Raw genomic sequence first — 18,613 nt, forward strand, 5'->3', positions numbered from 1 at the left:
AATTGCGGTCAGATTAACAAAATCTTGATGTCATACTTTCAATTCTTTTTGTAAGTTTGTATTATAATATTTTAACTCCCTATGCTTTTGCGTTGTTAGTCCTGCATCCATCATCAGCTGTAGATGAAAATAATCTAGTTTGAACAACAACCTATACAATCAGTGGCAAAGCAAATTAATGGATGTCAGAAACTAGATGCTTTTGTTTATTAAGATTGCTTCATACCACTTCCAACAGTTGGAGAAAGTCAAGGGGAGTGTCACTATTTCGATTGCGTGGATGGAGTACAGAGACGTTGAACTCCAGAGTCTTGATACTCCACGCTTCCTTTGTACCTATAAGTTTCTATTCTATAATTAGTATTCTGAAACAATTTTTTTTTTTTACTGTAAGATCCTGTAATAAAAAGTATACAGTCTTACACATCTTCTAACGATATCTCTAAAGACACTATTACTCACTGGAATGCAAGCTGGAGCAAGAAATCAGTCTTGCTTGAGGAGTCTGACCCCTGTGGCAGTGTGGGTTACAAACAGGCCTGTTCACTGGGGGCAAGATGTGCAAAGCATTATGAAAGTACTATTTGATGGTCCTGCAGACCAGATATGCATTCAGAAATGGATACTGTGCAGAGGAGAATGGTCTGTCAGAAACAATTGTCGGAGTATGGAAGATGAGCTATGCTGACCTTGCTTTTTGCCTGTCTTGTTGCTTCATTGCAGTATGGAAATGTGCGACCAGAGAAACAATATCACCATGTGTCCCTTATGTGACAGAACATGCAGTTACTGGAAAATGAGCTCTGCTTGTGCAACTGCTCGTGCAAGTCATCTGTTTGATAACCCTGCAACTGTCTTCTTCTCTGTCTTCATGGCTCTCTGGGGTAAGAAGATATATGACTTGATGTTAAGTTTTTAATTATTTAAAGTACAACAGGAAAAAACAAAAGAGATAAAGCAGTATATTTATACTCAGACAGTTAATTATATAAAGAACCATTCTACTTTTTTTTTTTCCCCCTTCCCATGAAACTGTCACCCCAAAATTTATTTTCTGGACTGAAGGCTAAAAATTCAAAAAGTTGCTCAAGATGAATATCAGATGAAACTGTTAAGCATCTGTCATAAAACTGCTGTGTGGTATGTCAAAATTTCATTAACAGGATTGCATAGCTTTCCAGCAAAATCTATTTGCAGAGCCAGCTTCCACTTTAGAACATTACAGAAAAAATGTATTAATGTACTTTGGGCCTGAGGAGAGGGCTCAGCAGGGAAGTATAATGGCCTTTAACGTCTCAGGACAAATCATGATTGATTCTTGAGTGAGCTCTGAGATGCAATTAAGTTTATCAGGAAACAGACCTCGTGTTTAGACTGTGAACCTAGAACTGCAGCATTATAGGTGTTTTTCTGGTGCTGACTGCCCCTGTATTTTGAGCAAGTCATTTAATCTTTCTGTTTCTTTTCTCATCTGTAAAACTTTCAAAAAATATTAATGCCCTCCCCATGAAATCTTTGTGTGTTCGGGGATGACTATGGAGGGCTCAGGGATGGTTATCAAGGGCTGTGTAAGGGCCAGGTGTCACTGCTGTTGTCCTGGTGTCATTCCTTACTGCAGACAGGAGATTGGCTCTGTTGGGAAGCCACCAAGCAGCAGATTCCCTTCGAGGGGGACTCGGTGCTTGGGGACTGCCAGGACTCCTCCCCTAGTCACATACTGCCAGTATCAGTGAGAGCAGCACAAGAAGATTTTTGCCCCTCCTGTAAACTTTGCTCAAAGAACCTGTTTTCAGTTATATTTAATCCTAAAAACATAGCTCAAGTTTTCATTTGTTCTGGCTGAACTAGACCAGCTTTGCAGCAGAGTCTTAAAGATCATCGCTGTCTTAAAGATCATCTTGCCATGTTACATGTATGGAGAAATGTGATATACCTCGAAGCAGGATGCCATGTCAGAGACTTTAAATAGTCTGATTCGCTCATGCAGAGAATCAAATATCAAATATCTCTCTCTCCCTCATTTACTATTGCTGTGAACCCCACGTGGATCTCAAAACATAATATTCTCTTGTCCGAAGAGTAATGCTCTTTGGCTCCTTTTCCTTAGCAGAGAGTTATGGGTCCTTCCTTCCATTTTTGACATTTTTGGGCAAAGGAAAGCAGACTGGGAGAAGACAGTCTTTAGGCTCTGTGCAGAATAAGGTTTAATATCTGAGATAGCTTTGGAATGGGAATCACATCATCTTTAAGTGCAATTCTATGAATATGTTCTCTCCCTGTCTGTAACAGAATGAAAAGAAATTCTTTTTTGGGGAAGCAAAATACCTCAGGTTCTTCTGGGTCAACATAAAATTTTATTTTGGTGTAATACCATCTAAAATAATTATGGTTTCAAAAAAAATGTCAATCAGAGTTGAGAAAATCCAAGACTTTTTCCAAAAAAGTCCAATGTTATGAGTTTGCATTATTGCAAACTTCATTTCCAAAGGATTTGTCAAAACAAATTTTTAAATTAATTTAGCACTTTATTTTTTTAAGGAAATGATATCCAGAAAAACTGGTTATCTCTAAATGTAGGTAGATGTATATTCTCCGGTGCCATTTCTGAGCACCTCTACATCTAACGGAAGGTTTTATTATGTTCATGTACAGTTGAAGAATTGAGACAGAGGGAATGTAAGTAACCTGCTAGGCTGACACAGGGAGTCCTTAACATAAGAAGGAACTTATTCCAAGTTCAAAGGTATCATTGCGAGCAACCATTTGGCCAGGCTTTCTTTTTATGATGGAAGGACTTTGACATTCTGGAGAACTACACTCACATGAGAGTTAAAACAGCTTTAGCACTGAATTGGACCTCTGTCACAAGTTCATCGCTAAACATAGACCATAGCACAAAATGCCGTTCCCCAAAAGAGCAGGCTCTCCTGGGCCCAACCCTGGATCTTACTTTGTATTGACTGGTACCAACTTTTTCTCCTAAGGAGTAGACCTGAAGCTTGGTATGAAGAGACATTAAAAATCTCAAAGAATCCAGATGAGATGATAATCTGGACAATAACCTTCTGGAATTTTTCAGCTCCATTTCTGTTTATAGGCCTAGATAAAATATGAAAATGCAGGTATACTTGGCAAAGAGGCAGTGCTTTGCTACTGCATTATGCCTGGCACGTTCACTCACTGCTTTTCAAATGAGCTAACAGCTGGCTGTGTTTCAGATGTAATATTTTCATTTTACATTTTTGTAAGTCAATGCCATAAAATGATTTCTAGTAGTAGTGTTCTAAGGAACAATATACCTTTTGTTTTTTGTATTTCTCACTGACATGGAAACTGTAGACCACACTGCGGGAACTCCCAGGGGTGAGAAAAGGGGAGGGAATTCCAGGATTGTGACACAGACTCTTTTAAGATACAGTTATGACAATACTGATTTACAGGAAGCATATGGCTCAGTTATAAGTTTTACACATGAGAGTTTCACTTGAAAGACTAATGAATGCTATGACCATAACCTGGTTCCAGTCATCATAGTGTCCTTTCCTCTCAATTCAACTTTGTTACCCTCTTCCTGCCTCCAGTTTTTCTGAATATGATGGCAAATGTTTCTGAGCACATCTGTTTATACTCACTGCAGAGAACTCCCCTGGGGACCCCATTTCTCAGTAGACTTGCGTCTTTCATAATCGCTTATTTATTATACAGTGCTGGTGTATTCCCAGCATCTAAATATGTCCTCTGAGAACTTCCTCAGTCTCATGCAGAGAGACTGATACAGGCTGGGACTATTTGTTGTGACTCAAGAATTGCTTTAATGGTGTTTCTTTTCTGTGTCTTCCCCAATGAAAAAGAAAACGTCAGTGTTTCTAATTCTAAACACACTTTTAAAGGTTTCCTCTTTAATCATCTGCCCACCTGCAGCTTTTACACTGGCATGAGTGTGTCAGTTTGCATGTGAGTATTAGAGCTAGCCAGACCCTTGTAAGCACTAGATGGATGTAATTATAACAATATACAATGCTTTATCTTAATATAGTTGAGGGAATAACTATACCACTAAAAGCACACATACAGAAATATAACTGCTTTAACATGCTAGACACAGTATAAGGCTTTAAATCAGCTATATTTTGTATCAATAAGAGCCAGTTTTGTTCAGATTTATGGACAGATTTATATACAGATCAAGACCAACCATATCATTAGTGTGCAAATTTAATTAAGTTTGGGTGTCTGACTTTCTTAGACCCCTTAAAAATTGTATGTATCTTCCCACATGAAGACATGGATATAATAAATGCCCTTTCTTTTAGCTTGCATTAAAAAAAAAAAAATTGGCTCCCAGAACTGATTATCAGTATTTCCCAGACAGACACTACTGCTGAATAAAAGACTAACAGAAATGGAGTAAAGTTAAACTGACCCTGTGTACTACACAATATTGTACCTGCTGAGACCTTCCAGGGATCAGAACCTGCAGATTTACACCAACCTAAGTGAAAATGAGTTTGGCCAGCATGCCTATTCATAGCAGTTACAGATTTAAGACAAATTCTAACCCAGGCTGATACAATTCAAAGACTTCTTATAAAATGTCCAAATAATTGTTTTAAAAACTGTTGTTCCAGCTGCTACGTTTATGGAACACTGGAAGAGAAAACAGATGCGTCTCAACTACAGGTGGGACCTGACTGGGTTTGAAGAGGAGGAGGTTTGTCCCTTAAGTTCTGACTTTTTGACTTCCATCTTTGTATTATAAATAGTTTTTTTACTTTGAGCTGCTAGACATTGCTTCATGGAATACTACTCCTGCAGTATTCTATCATGTAAAAGAAAGGAAAATCCTGTATGTGAACTATTTGAGATTTTTATAGCAAGGGTATGACTAGTACGCATTGTTGTCATAGAAACATAATTGTATAGCCACAAAATCTATTTTTTTGAATATGTAGTCAGGTCACACCTAGCAGTGCAGGCATGGAATATACAGCTCATGCATTACTCCCTGGCTGCCGTCAGGGTGCTAACAACCAAGGACCTCGTTTAGCTCGCACCGCTGTAAATCAGTAGTGAACGTATTGAAGTTGATAAAGTTACAGCATTGTAAAAGAGCACTGAAAAAATCCCATTAACTTTAATGATGCAGGATCAAGCCCTGACTTGGCAAATATCTAAGAAAATATTGCCAGACATGTGGGTTCGGGGCACTGGGAGGGACACAAATGTGGAGGTGGTATTTTTTGCATATGCCAAAAAAAAAAACCCAGCCAGATTTATATTAAATGTGCTAAACTGTGTGAAAGGAAAAAGGGACGAATCTGTATGAAAAAGGGTATTAAGAATCAATGAAGTTCTAGAAAGAAAGGAGAGAAAATATTCAGTCAGTTGAGAATCTGTATTAGTCACCTTTTGATTTTAATTTTGTCATTTTACAACAAGTAACCTCTTCCCTAGATCACAACCAAGTAACAGCCATGGCAGTCCTGCCTTTGACTTTAATGCATTTCAGAACGGACTGCGGCATGCAGTGCAGGTCTTTTCTATTGTCCCATCATGTTCAAAAAGCTATGACAATCCCACCACAAGGTCTGAGCGAGAACTTACACTTGGTGTAAAAGCTCACTGCCTTGCTCTCTGTCTGCCTGGGTTTTTTTACTATTGTTATTGTTAAAACAAATACAACTGTACCTGTCATATCATTAGATGTTCTAAATAGGTGCACAACAAATGTTGTTTAATTTGTTGAAACAAATACTTCACGGGCCCTTTGCTATACACTGTGCCGTGCAGCTTGGTGAGCCTGGTACAGTTATTGTTCCCCTCCCCACCAGAAATCTTTTTGCTGGAATTGTCTTCTCTTAACATATACATCTCCTCCATAATATACTGAGGCGCACTGTAGAGGCAACCTCTATGCCATGCACTTTGCTAGAAAGTATCTACTTTACTGAGAGAGAATATGGGGATTTACTTCCTGGATACTGTATTGCTCTTTTATTTTTGGTAACTTGTTGTTAGCATACGTGAAAGTGGAAAGGATTAACTGTATCTTTCCGATGACTATCTCCTTCATGTCTGAGTTCAGAGCTCTACACAGCTACAATGTTGCGTGACCAAAGGCAACAGCTATTAATAAAGTATATTTTATTCTTTGCTTTGTATAATCAACTCTAGACAATACGATCTTGAGTTCAGCAAAGAGTTTAACCACCTCCTATTTCTGATTTTGGTGATTAAGTTGGTACCCTGTGCTATAGAAAATATCTCAAATGATATACTAAATGATATACTAAAATACAAAGTAGCTCATCTTCTGGATTTTTTTTTTTTAGGAACACTTAGTTCATGCAATGTTTACAATAATGTTAGTAAATATCATTTTAAAGCATGAGTAGACTGAATTCCTCTGGTAATGGCTAGCCATCTGCTGTACCTATGATTTAATTTCATGTGATTTTAAAATATAACTGCAGTATAACCTACAACAGTTCAGTAATCAAATTTTTGTGTTTTGTTTTTTCTTGTTTTTTGTGAAATTTTTTCTGGTTTCCTGAAGGAGGCAGTCAAGGTTTGGAAAACTTTTTTTTTTTTTTAATTGCTCCTATCTTTTTTATCACGTCTGCTGGTGAAAACCATCTTTTGATCTCAGCCTTTTCTTTTTCCAGCATCAGATTTTCTTTAGAACTCCACTGATTCTTTTTTTCCTTTACACCCTTCCCCTCTCCACTTCTTCAGACTTTTTTCAAGTCCATTCTATTTTCCATCAAATGCATAATTTTGAGCACTTTCTGAATCTTTTAGCTGTCTCTTTCTTTGTATTTCTGAGTGTTTCCTGTATCCTCTTCTCCAATGTATATGGGCAATCTGTGGGTGTTGTCAAAGATAGGACTAGAACATCTAAACTTGGTCCATCTGAAGACCAACTGGCAATTGTGTGAGTTCCCAAAGCTGCATACTTTGCATATTTACAGCAGATAAGTTTCCCTCATGAGCTGAGAATCACAGAAATTACAGTCAACAACTTGTAAAATCTAATTTTTATCAAAAAGAAAAGTCATTGAAATCCAAGCATATCACATGCTTTAAAGCGTGCTTTTTGCAGGTTGTGCTGTATACTCTTAAGTATTAAATTTAATCTACACAGGGTAGACATATCACTTGTACACCATGTACAGGTGTTTGATAGGGAGTGCAGATCTGTTGTTTCTGCTGTAGAATTTAGAATGGTATGGTATTCTTACATTTTCTTTAATCTACAGTCAACTATCAATTGACATAAATGATGTCTCAGTTGAATTAGAATTCAATTAGAAAATTTGGAAATTATCAGGAAATCAACCTGCCACTCATTCATATGTAGCTCATAGAGAAGATAGATAATTTTGCTTTTTGTTAAATATGACTTACTTCACAGGATCATCCAAGAGCAGAATATGAAGCTAAAGTTTTAGAAAAATCACTGAGAAGAGAATACAAACATAAAGAGGTATGGTAAAAGTATTTACTTTTTGACCTATAAAAAGCTTTGAAAAAGGCCAGTTATAGCAGGCAGTGACCCAAGACTAGGGGAAAAATAGAGACACTGCATATTGTATTTAAATTGCAAGTATTTTCAATCCTAGCATATATGTAATAGAGTCTAGAAATATATATAGATATAACATATACTTAATAAATATATAGCATATATGTAATAACATCTAGAAATGTCTTCAATAATAGTATACAGAAGTGTATTTTAAGAAAGTTACTCCAGCCTGATTGAATGGGAGTTCCTGTTAGGCTAACAAATAAAGTTGGAGAAAACTGGTAGAGAACAACTTATCCTGTGCTATTTTAAGTAACTAAAGTGTATCGGGAGAGATTCTTCTGTCTTGCTAGCATGCATCCTTGTGACATCCTCATTTTAATCTTGGGGCTAAAATGTGAGGTTCTGTACATATTCTAGTTGAAGATTTGAATACGTGCGGCAGCCTCTCATGGCGTTCTTCTAATTTTTCCGGTAGAACTCTACGATTTGCTCTTGCCTTCTCACTGGAAACCTACATCAGCCTAGACGCTGTTCCGAACTTTGAAATTGCTCTGAAACATGAATGTTCTGCTACTGAATTTGAGTGTGGCTTTTTTAAGCTTAGGTCTTGAGGTCTTACTGTTTTTGTAAATTATCTTTTTGCTAGAGTATTAATTAGGAGTACTAACACCAATTTCCGTGCCCAATTCCAGCTTTGGTAATAACTTTCCACCTTTTAAAAACATAACTTCCTTTCTGCTTCACTGAATAAGGTATCCCTCACTTGTGCATTTAATTTGTTCTTTTCCATTGTCATGACCAAGGTGCTGCCTGTCTCACTAATGGGCAGTGCAGTTCCTCTGAGGAGCTTCTATACCCTTTCACTGAAGGCTGTAATTCCATATTGCTCTTTGTCAGCAGCAGACCACTTTGAAAAAGCTCCCGGTCTCCCCCATATGCTCATTTCAAGGCTACTTCCCCCTTACTTGCAAGAATTCAGCTGTTTGTGTGACCACATTTTTAAGCAGAGAAGTAAATGCTCTTGCTTAAACAAAATCTGTCAAAAAAGTGTTGGCAGAAATTCTTCTTTTGGATCTGTTGCTGGTGGAATAGTAGCATGGAACCATGGCCAAAATTGGGGAGTTATATTTTCATAGGGCTTTCTACCATCTAACTGCAGTAACCATGTTAACATTGAGTATGCTGTAGTAGACACCATACATAGATAAACTGGATTGGCATTGAATTAAATGTGTCTGATTTTGTCACATGCTTATACTTAAGGAATGGTGTGCCCTTAAAGGATGCTACAAAGCTGATACTGATATATTCTAGTTTATTTATAGAACACAACGCATAAGCCTTTCAGTGTAATGTGGAATACCTTACTTGCAGCATTGCTTTAAAATCCCTTGCAGAAGAAAAAGAATTTGGGTTGCTGCCCTTTTACATGATAGATAAACAATGTTTGAATACAGATTCTTTGTATTTAACTAAACATCTGTAACTTGCTGTACTTTTTGGTATATTAGGAATTCAGACCTTGAGTGTAGAAGACTATAGGATAACTGGACAATTAATGAATCATGACCTCAAAATATCAGAATATGAAAGCTGAGCAATTAGGAGAGGATTTTTTTTTTTTTTAACAGATTATTTATAACTTTTTGGGCTCTGTTCAATTTGGATGTTACTAATTTGGGAAACATGAGAAAATGAGTCTTTACGAAAGACTCAGTAATTATCTTTCATTGGATCTAGAGCGTTAAAGTTCAAATTCAACAGTTGTAAGACAGCTAGGAGATCTTCTTAAAGAAAAACTATCTAAAGCCAACTTAGAAATTCCTCATATTTTTTCTTCAAAAGTCACATAAAATAAAAGTTATTTTTAAAGATAAACTTTTCAAGAATCCTTTACACATCATAAAGAAAAAAGAAGGTTGCAATCCTAAATGAAAAGAAGAAAATCCTTTGCCAGGTCAGCTTGAGCTCCAAACCTTGAGCAAAGGGTTTGGGGCAAGGAGAGGAGTTTGTGTTGTTGGGTTTTTTTATTAGCCTAAAGCTGAAACATGAAGCATTGAGCAAACTAACAGAGCATTCACTTGTTGCTAAACTGCTGTGTACACTGACTCAGTAGAGAACATAGAGATTAATTTGGCAGTGCTTTGTAACATTGTGTTGCATGATCCTTTTTGTTTCCTTAATTGCCATCAGAAGCATCGATATTTTCCAGAAGTGACAGCAAACAAATGGAGACAAACAGTTAAGACAGTCATGGCTGGGGCAAAATTGGTACTTTTTATTCAAACTTATGAAGAAATTCAAATTATGAATTATGGAAGACTCAAATCAGTTGTTTTTCTCAAAAAAAACTTTGGCTGTTGAACCTTTGTGTAATATTCATCTTTAGTTCTGGGGTTTTTGTCGTTCCTCTGCCCCCGCCCCTTCTTCAGCACTCCTTTAGTCACCATTTCTGCATGCTGGGAATGGCACTGCTTGGCTAATCTTAGCTCCACTATATTGGATGGATGTTGCGCTTTGCAATGGAGCATGGGCCATGTGTTTGAAGTGTTGCTTGCTCTTCTCTGAGATAACACGCATGTGCCAAGAATAGAATTTAGAGTAATGTTTTTAGAATTTAGAGTAATATTTTTATGTTCATTATAATGTGTGTGTTGCCTTCTGTAATGTTACTTTGTTGTTTACTTTCTGGTGTTTAGAAACAGTTCCCAGCTTCAAAGTTTATGAAAGAATCCAGATCAGCAATATTATTCTAAATGAGATTTTCATACCCAAGTAGAGAGTGGGAAAAGCAATGGGTGGTTGACTGCATTTAGGATATTCTACAAAGAGTTATTTTACCTGCCTATGTTAACTTCTATCGAAGCGTGCTGCTGAACGCAGTGTGGATAATCAGGTGGTTCAGATTACTGCTATTGAAGCAATTTGAAGTCCATCGCGCAGCAAAACAAAATCTTCCCTGACCAATGGGCACTGAACCTGCAGGCTTCCAGCAATCTCTATTTCAGTGGCACCAGTTGTGTAAATGCAGACTGCAAATATTATTTGGGGAGGAAGAGGGGAGGGAGGTGAGTTTTTCCAGGGAAAGCAAAAGAAAATATTTAACAGTAGAAGAGATCTTACTTCACAGATGAAGGAGATGTGCAAATACTCTGTCAAAAGGTATTTAGAAAAATCTGTTTGATTTCTGCTCACAGTGCAGATGCTTGACCAATTTGAACCTAGATATGGAGTAAACAATTTTCCTGTTTGGAACTGTAACTGTAAACACTGCGTCTTTGCATCTTCTAATTGGATGTGTATTTGTAGTCCTCCTTCTCTGTGTTTTTGTCACATGCAGAAATAGAAGATATCTTTTTGGCTGCTCTGTCCTTATTTAATTTCAGCCTTTTTTTTCCAAATTTTAGACCGATAAGGAAAAACTGACATGGAAGGATCGTTTCCCAGCCTATCTCACCAATTTTGTTGGCATTATCTTCATGGTAAGAACATCTGAAATGTACGTTACTGAGTCTTTGCTTAGAATAGAATTGATACACGTTAGTGAAAGCATGACAGACCATCAGATTGATATGGTTTGCAATGGCTTTTTCCCACTGAAAAAATCCAAACACTTTATTGTTTTATAATCAAAAAACTTTTAAAGAGATTGAATTACTAAATTGCCTCTGCTATCAGTGAAGAAATAACTGTATCTGAAAGTGGTGAGTGAGAAGTGAGGGCGTGGCGATGGATATTACTACCACCACCATCAATGGAAGAAAACTTTAAAAGTACACAGGTCTAGAGAATGGCATAGTTTTTATTCTGAAGTTTTTGGAAAGAAATGGCATACCAAATTGCAATCCTGATTGCAAGGATTTTTACTAAATCAGTCAAGTTTGGGGTTGTACCATACAATGGGAGAACTGAAAACATGTAATTTAATTCAAGAAAAAGGAAAAATAATGATTAAACAACCTTTATTCATTTGCTGATAAAGCCTTTAAGCCATTTGCCTTTAAAACAAATTTTGAAGGAAATAAAATTCAAGATTTGCAACTGAGTGGCAGATGGATAAAAAGTTTTAAGCACTTTCCAAAGGTAGGATATGCCAGACTACCTTTTGTTTGTTTGTTTGTTTTGGTAAAATATCTGCTTTCATAAAATGGAGATGCAGTAAATCCAGTCTCTGTGGATTTGTGCTACATGGAAGTGATTAGTTGAAGGAGGAAGGACTGGAATTAATGTTGTTATTGTAAACTGATGAACAGCCTGGCTAGAAGAGATACTAGTGAAGTCTTTTTGAAGGAAATGCTGGAGCGAAAGCAGGTTCCTTTAGTGGGCTTTCCTCAAGAAGGGGCCTGAAAGGGCTGCGCAGGTGATGGTTGAGTGAGGTTGGGGTGATTTGGGTGACAGACTCCTCGCTTTCATCTGGAAGCTAAGTGTGAGTTAGGAGCAGATGATAGGAACACCCTTGTCACATCACCTCGCAAAGCCCAGGTCTGAGGTATTTTCTGTATCTCCTGCAATTTCACTGGGAGCTGAAGAATTGGTACCTTTTAAGTATCATGTTTTTAATTTATTCCTCTATTTAAGCAATGAAAAAATGAGTAAGACTTTTTTTTTTCCCCATATACCTTTTTGCTGTCAGCTCCATGTGTCCAGCATTTGATGTTCTTTACATTGTGCTGAAGCATTAGATTTAACTTCAATTTGGGACTATGACAGAATAGAGAACCTTGATAGGGTATTGGAAGGCTTGTGTGCAGACCTCAACTGAAAAACTCCTGCTTCAGCCTTGCCTTTCCTTTCTTGTAAGGCAAATACTATGTGTACATACTGTTGCTATTAGAACTGAAAGGAAGTACACTAATATTTTAATACAAACATGTAGTTTACATTTGGGTGCCTCTTAAAAAGCCTTTTGCTTGTGAAGGTAGCATTATTATATCTTTTTTTTCATGTGATGGTCACATTAGTAGCAAGAGAGGATTTCCACAGCTCACCAAAGCAACTGGGAGCCTTTATACAGAATCTGGTGGACTTGGGATGTGACCCAGAGATCCTGTTGTTAAGATTATTGCTAAGTCCAACGCGAAGGAATTATAGTTAATTTTTTTAATAAGAAACTATGCTATTCTTAATTGCAGGTTGGGCTGACATTTGCTATCGTGTTTGGAGTCATAATATACAGAATCTCGACTGCAGCAGCTTTAGCAATCAGTTCGACTCCATCCGGCCGGTCAAGCGTTAGGGTCACTGTCACTGCCACTGCCGTCATTATCAATTTGGTCGTCATCATCATCCTGGATGAAGTATATGGCTGCATAGCAAGGTGGCTAACTCAGATCGGTAGGTTCAAATCCTCCAGTCATGTCTGTTAGTGCAATTATAAATGAGAGGACAAAAAATGACTTGCTGTTATAACTAACTTCAAACTGGTAAGCAAACCCAGGAAATTCAAATTTAAGGCTAAAATTCTTGCCAGTTACTTAGAAATATCAAGGTGCACATAGACTCAGCTTTATTTTTAAAGTTTTTCTTTCAGCTGTGGTAGCACTGATCTCTAATCCAGTTATGGGTGACATGGATGCAGCAGAAATTCCTGTACCTAATCTTGAACTTGTACTCTACTATATCACACAATTACTAATTTCATTTTCTAGCATTGTTTATTTGGCATAAGACCTGGTAAGAAATGAATAATAGTGAATGCAAAAAACACTGTAGAAAAAATATTCTGAATGATTTGCAAAAACATCAGTGACAAAAGGCCCAGAAAACTTTTCAGATAAGTATTTGCCCATTCTGCAAACAAATATTATCATGGAGGTCAACCAGATGTGAAATGAAAATGGAATTATTGTTGTAATGCAGCTGAAAAGTAGGATCCTTACTAGATTTACCACTGACCTCAGTGAGGTTCTATTGGTTTAACACTCCAAAGATATATACCCCTTTAAATAAAGGGTGGCTGACAGTTTCCAAAGCCCACATTTATAAGATTTTGAAATGCTCTGGGTAGGATAATCCCTTGAAGTTTCTTATTTATGTCATATGGTTTCCAGAGGTTCCAAAAACTGACAAGAATTTCGAAGAGCGTCTGATTTTTAAGGCTTTCCTTCTGAAATTCGTCAATGCCTATACGCCCATTTTCTATGTTGCTTTCTTCAAAGGCCGGTGAGTATTGGAGGATGTCATTTAGGATTTCAGCTTGTTTTTTGTGAGGCAGTGGTAGCTGGGCCTGAGAAAAGGGCTGGATAATAAAGTAACTGTGGTTTAAAAAAATCCTCAGTATTGGATTAAAAACCCTGCAGCCTTATGGGATAAAGCAGTGACCTGTGTGATTCTGCTGTTTCAAATTTGTTAAAGCCATTTTGCCAAGTTAACTTTGTACATTCAGATAAAATGCCACATCAGGCATTGTCTATTTATCACACTCTAATTTTATGTCACAGCAAGTAGTATCTCTCCTCTTGCAACCAGCATGAAAGCACAAAGCTAAAATGAACTCCATGTCGCATGTTCTGGCTAATGCAGCAGATGTGAGGTTGGGTGTCCACATGTAGTCTGAACACCTTTAAGATGCACCTTGGAGGATTTCTGCAAAGATGTGTCTGTAATATGAGGGGGCACGTAAACAACTCAGTAAAAACTGTAAATCAAGTTAGCACTTTTGCTTTAAAATAAAAAAAAAAACAACCAACCAAAGAAATGAACAAAAAAAACCCAAGAAAACTCCAAAATTGGAAATACCTAATTACTTTCCTTTGCTTTTTCAGAACTAAACATTAACTTGTCCCACACAAAGGTATAACATTTCACAATCAACTTCAGGAATCAATTATGAAAAATATATATTATATATGAGTTTTATAATTCTAACCGTTGTGTTCTAGATTTGTTGGACGTCCAGGAGACTACGTCTACATTTTCCATTCTTTCCGCATGGAAGAGGTAATTGCATTTTACCCCATCTGTGATCTTATCACCTGGGAACAGCATCTTTTACTGTCACAGCAATGCAGATGTTCTGATTTATGTTTCCCCTGTTCACTTTAGTGCGCTCCTGGTGGCTGCCTAATGGAATTGTGTATCCAGCTCAGTATCATCATGTTGGGCAAACAGCTGATTCAGAACAATTTATTTGAGATTGGCATCCCGTAAGTCGCAAGGTTTTGTACACGTGGCTTTTTACCATGTATACAATACAGTGTGTATGAGCTGCTTGTTGATATGAATTTGCCTTCTTGGCTAATGTTTACAGTAAGGCTCTGCCTGCTCTATATAGTAAATACTTTTGTTCTACAGCACCGTCAGCCAATGTGTGACACTGAACAATGCTGACATCTTTGAAAAGTGTTAGGGGATCTCTTGATTTCCTCCTGGTTAGCAGTAGGTGTAATACTGAACGTGTGATTCAGCTATGACAAAGTTTGAGTATCTATATATGCTGATCCATGGTAGTTCCTTTTAGTATATTGTAACTCTTGCATAGTTTTTATTAAAATATACATAGAACTTGTTGTGTCTGTTAATATAAAATAACTGTCAATCTTCATCCACCTGAGCAATGGGCATTGTAACCAGAATAGCATGCTAATGGAATCAATCCATTTCTTCCAGAAAAATGAAGAAATTTATAAGATACATGAAATTAAAGCGTCGACGTTCTTTAGACCACGAAGAGCACATGAAAAAAAAGCAACGTTATGAAGTGGACTATAACCTGGAGCCTTTCGCTGGACTTACCCCTGAATATATGGAAATGAGTGAGTGAGGTGGAAAGGAGGCATTTTAAGCCATAATTAATCTGATTAATCGGGATAGAGAGCTGATGTTTTTCGACTGCAGATTTGGTGGGCAGTGGATAAGATGCATGTTAACTTAATTACTGAAAGGTAGACTCTGGGACTGTAGCACATTTCAGCCAACCACTGGCTGCTACAGGGTTGAATTGTGCTATCTCGTGTTCATGATCCCTTGCTATAGCACTATACATTAGGTATTTTCTATCACGCTATGTGGCATGTTACTGCCAAGTTTTAAATGCAAATGATTTAATAACATAAAACTGAGATTCTTGAGGCATATTTTGTTTTCAGTTGCACCTAGGTTGGAAATAACTTATTTAATTTAATTCAGATGTGACAGTTTCCACTGTATTGTCACTCCAGATTGACTCTGTTTTCTGAAGTCTGGACTGAATCTTCTCAGAGATTCGTGCCTGTTGACCAGGTTGTACTTGACAGATCACATATATATATTTTTTTCAATTAATTCATTATGTTGAGCAACTAAGCCGATTGCTTAAATTCCACATTAAGTTAGCTCTGCATTACTGAGGCTCTAAAACTGCAATTCTCCTTCTACCTCCAAACTTGGTACTACTGAAAGGCTGAAAAGAACTGCTGTATATAAAGCTGTTTGCAACAGTATCAGAAGTTCCTGAAGGATCAGTCAAAAGAGCAATCTTATTTAGTATTTTCAGGAACAGCTAGGCAAAAAGATTAGAAAAGGGTAATGAAATATGTTAATACCAAAAATTAGCATGTATAGTAAAAACAGGGGCAGATTAGAATATCAGGTGACCTTGAGTTTCAGCATAGTCAAAACAGGATTGAAATTTAATAGTACAAAATATGAGGTCATGTTGTCAGTTCCTAAGAATAAGAATATATGCAATTAGTTACATCAGCAGCTGGAAGTAATAGAGGAAGAGAATGATTGGGCTATAACAGTAACAGGATGAGGTTGTTATCAACGTGATGTGCTCACGAAACAAAAGCAAATATGATCCCAGGATACAGCAAGCAAGTTATTTCCAGTAAAGACAGAGAATCAGTAATGTCATTTATGAAGCAGGGGTAAGGCCAAGCTAAGCTAGAGCACTGTACAGAGTTCTTTTCACCCACGCTCAGAAGGGATGAGTGCAAACAGGGACAGGTGCAAGAAAGGCTGCTGAGATGATCAGAGGAAGAGATAGGTTGTTATGAGAGTACCAAAAACATCTTGGCTTCTTTTAGAATGCAGAATGACAGATCAAGGGAGCTAGAGATCATTCTCTTTAAATGCATATAGCGGGTTAACATTAGGAAGGGTGAAGACCTATGTAAACTAATGAACAAGGTTAACAGGACAACAAATAGATATAATCATGAGTAGATTTGGGCTGGCATGAAGAGGGTTTTTGAACTTCAGAAGACAAAGCTTCAAGGGGGATTAGTGAGGGCTCAAAGCCCGCCTGGTGGAGCACATCAAGTTCATTTAAGACCTAATATGGTCCCTGGAGGCAGCAGGTGACAGAACTCAATAACCCTGAAGAGCTGTTGTAATCCCATGTTCTTCACATCACTCCTACGGTCGAGGATTGTTGGGACAGGGTTTAGCCCAGCACTGCTTCCCTGGCTCCTGCCCTGCCCTGCTTGGAGGGCAGCACATGGCGCGGAGCAGATAGCACCAGCTTTGCCCATGCAGGAATGGTATTAGATGCTTCCCCACCTTTCTGGTTACTTTGCCTTGCTTGAACCAGCCCTGGCTTTTGGAAGATGGGCAATTGGCCCTAAAATGTCTGCACGGAGTACCAGTTGCTCCAACTGTGTCTAATGTAGAAAAATATGGTTTAGTCTCCCAACAAGTGGCGTCTTGTTAGGATTTGGGGGAATGGCACTGACATGATGCTGCATACATTTGACAAATACAGACATCATCCATTGAAATTGTTTTTTTTCTTTTCAGTTATTCAGTTTGGATTTGTAACCTTGTTTGTCGCATCCTTCCCACTGGCTCCGTTGTTTGCTTTGTTGAACAACATCATTGAAATCCGTCTAGATGCAAAAAAATTTGTTACCGAGTTGAGGAGACCGGTAGCAGTCAGAGCAAAGGATATAGGTAAGTGCATCTTGCTGTTGTTACTCCCTGTTTGTTTATTCCTAGATTGATGGCAGGATGTTGTTATGCTGAGTTAGTTTCATTAGCAGGAAGGTATTTATAGGACAATTCAAAACCTTAGACTGTGACTTAACTGTGAACTCTCATAATTTATCAAGCTTTTACTTTTAAAATAGAAAGAGCAGTGCTTTAAATTCAGATTAATATTTTATTAAGTAAACAATATCACTTTTCAAATCAAAACAATCAATGCAACAGTGAAATATGTTGCAGGGTTCTGCACATCAACAGTTCTTCCTGGCAATGCAAGTGTCTTGCAGAAGCAAAAATCTCTGCATTTAATTGTTCTGGACTGAGCTGGAGAAATACACTTGGGAAGGAAGGAGAGGAGCCCAGAATGTTGTGGATAAACGTATCCCTTCCTATTCAGCATGAACGTCAAAACTCAGCAGCTTGAAAGCTGCAGCAATTCTAGCTGGAGCCAGGCTCCACAGTTGTACAATGACAGCAAAGCAGTCTGCCTTTTATTGCTGAGGGGCTAAGAACGAGGTATATATGCAGTGATGAAGCTACTTCTCCTAGCTATTGGTTAACTGGGATATTGGAATCTTATAAGTAAAAAGCTCATTAAAATAATTATTCATATTACAGAGGAAGTCAGCAAGAGCAAAGAAGTTTACTATGAGTTACCAAACTCTGTGTTATTTCTGGTATTGTGCACAGCAAGCAGAGTGTTTCTGAGTGCTCATCCTAGCACTCTAGGATTATCCTAGAACTGAAGAACATGTTGTATTTTGTGCTGTTGCCTTCACCATGACATTGCTTCTGCTGTGCTCTGTGGCTATCTTATTTGAAGCTGGGGACAAGGTTTTTTGCATTTTTTTTTTTTCCCCAGGGAGTATTAATTGCAATTTATTGCCTTCCAGCCCCCTCAGAGAATCCCCATAGTCAGAGATCATGAGATGGCTGTAGGCAAACCAGACAAGTTTTTAGGCAGGCACCAGCAGAATCAATAAAAGGAGAAGGCTGTGCCTAGTAAAGGCTGTATGTAATCACTGGCAGTGAGTGGAGGTCTAGCTTGGCTGCTGCTGGTATTGCGATGTATTTTCCTGACGTTAAATTCTGTACTCTGTTCAGGCTGACTTATGTATGCTGTGCCATAAGACCAAAACTATATGAAGTGTGAGTCAGTTATCAAGCGAAGGCTTC

General features: G+C 37.8%; 1 protein-coding gene across 4 annotated transcripts in view; it reads left to right on the top strand.

Annotated features, from left to right (window-relative positions):
- The window catches only part of ANO1 (anoctamin 1), a 91,343-nt gene that overhangs the window by 63,997 nt on the left and 8,733 nt on the right, over positions 1 to 18,613 (top strand). For all 4 annotated transcript variants that reach the window (XM_067296266.1, XM_067296267.1, XM_067296268.1 and 1 more), the window contains 10 exons: positions 724 to 884; positions 4,629 to 4,711; positions 7,415 to 7,486; positions 10,939 to 11,013; positions 12,664 to 12,865; positions 13,582 to 13,693; positions 14,413 to 14,470; positions 14,576 to 14,676; positions 15,140 to 15,285; positions 17,252 to 17,404. In XM_067296266.1, the coding sequence (XP_067152367.1) occupies positions 724 to 884; positions 4,629 to 4,711; positions 7,415 to 7,486; positions 10,939 to 11,013; positions 12,664 to 12,865; positions 13,582 to 13,693; positions 14,413 to 14,470; positions 14,576 to 14,676; positions 15,140 to 15,285; positions 17,252 to 17,404 (1,163 nt within the window). The remainder of the gene's footprint in view (positions 1 to 723; positions 885 to 4,628; positions 4,712 to 7,414; positions 7,487 to 10,938; positions 11,014 to 12,663; positions 12,866 to 13,581; positions 13,694 to 14,412; positions 14,471 to 14,575; positions 14,677 to 15,139; positions 15,286 to 17,251; positions 17,405 to 18,613) is intronic.

The sequence above is a fragment of the Apteryx mantelli genome, chromosome 4 (assembly GCF_036417845.1).
Source record: "Apteryx mantelli isolate bAptMan1 chromosome 4, bAptMan1.hap1, whole genome shotgun sequence".
Taxonomy (NCBI): Eukaryota; Metazoa; Chordata; class Aves; order Apterygiformes; family Apterygidae; genus Apteryx; species Apteryx mantelli.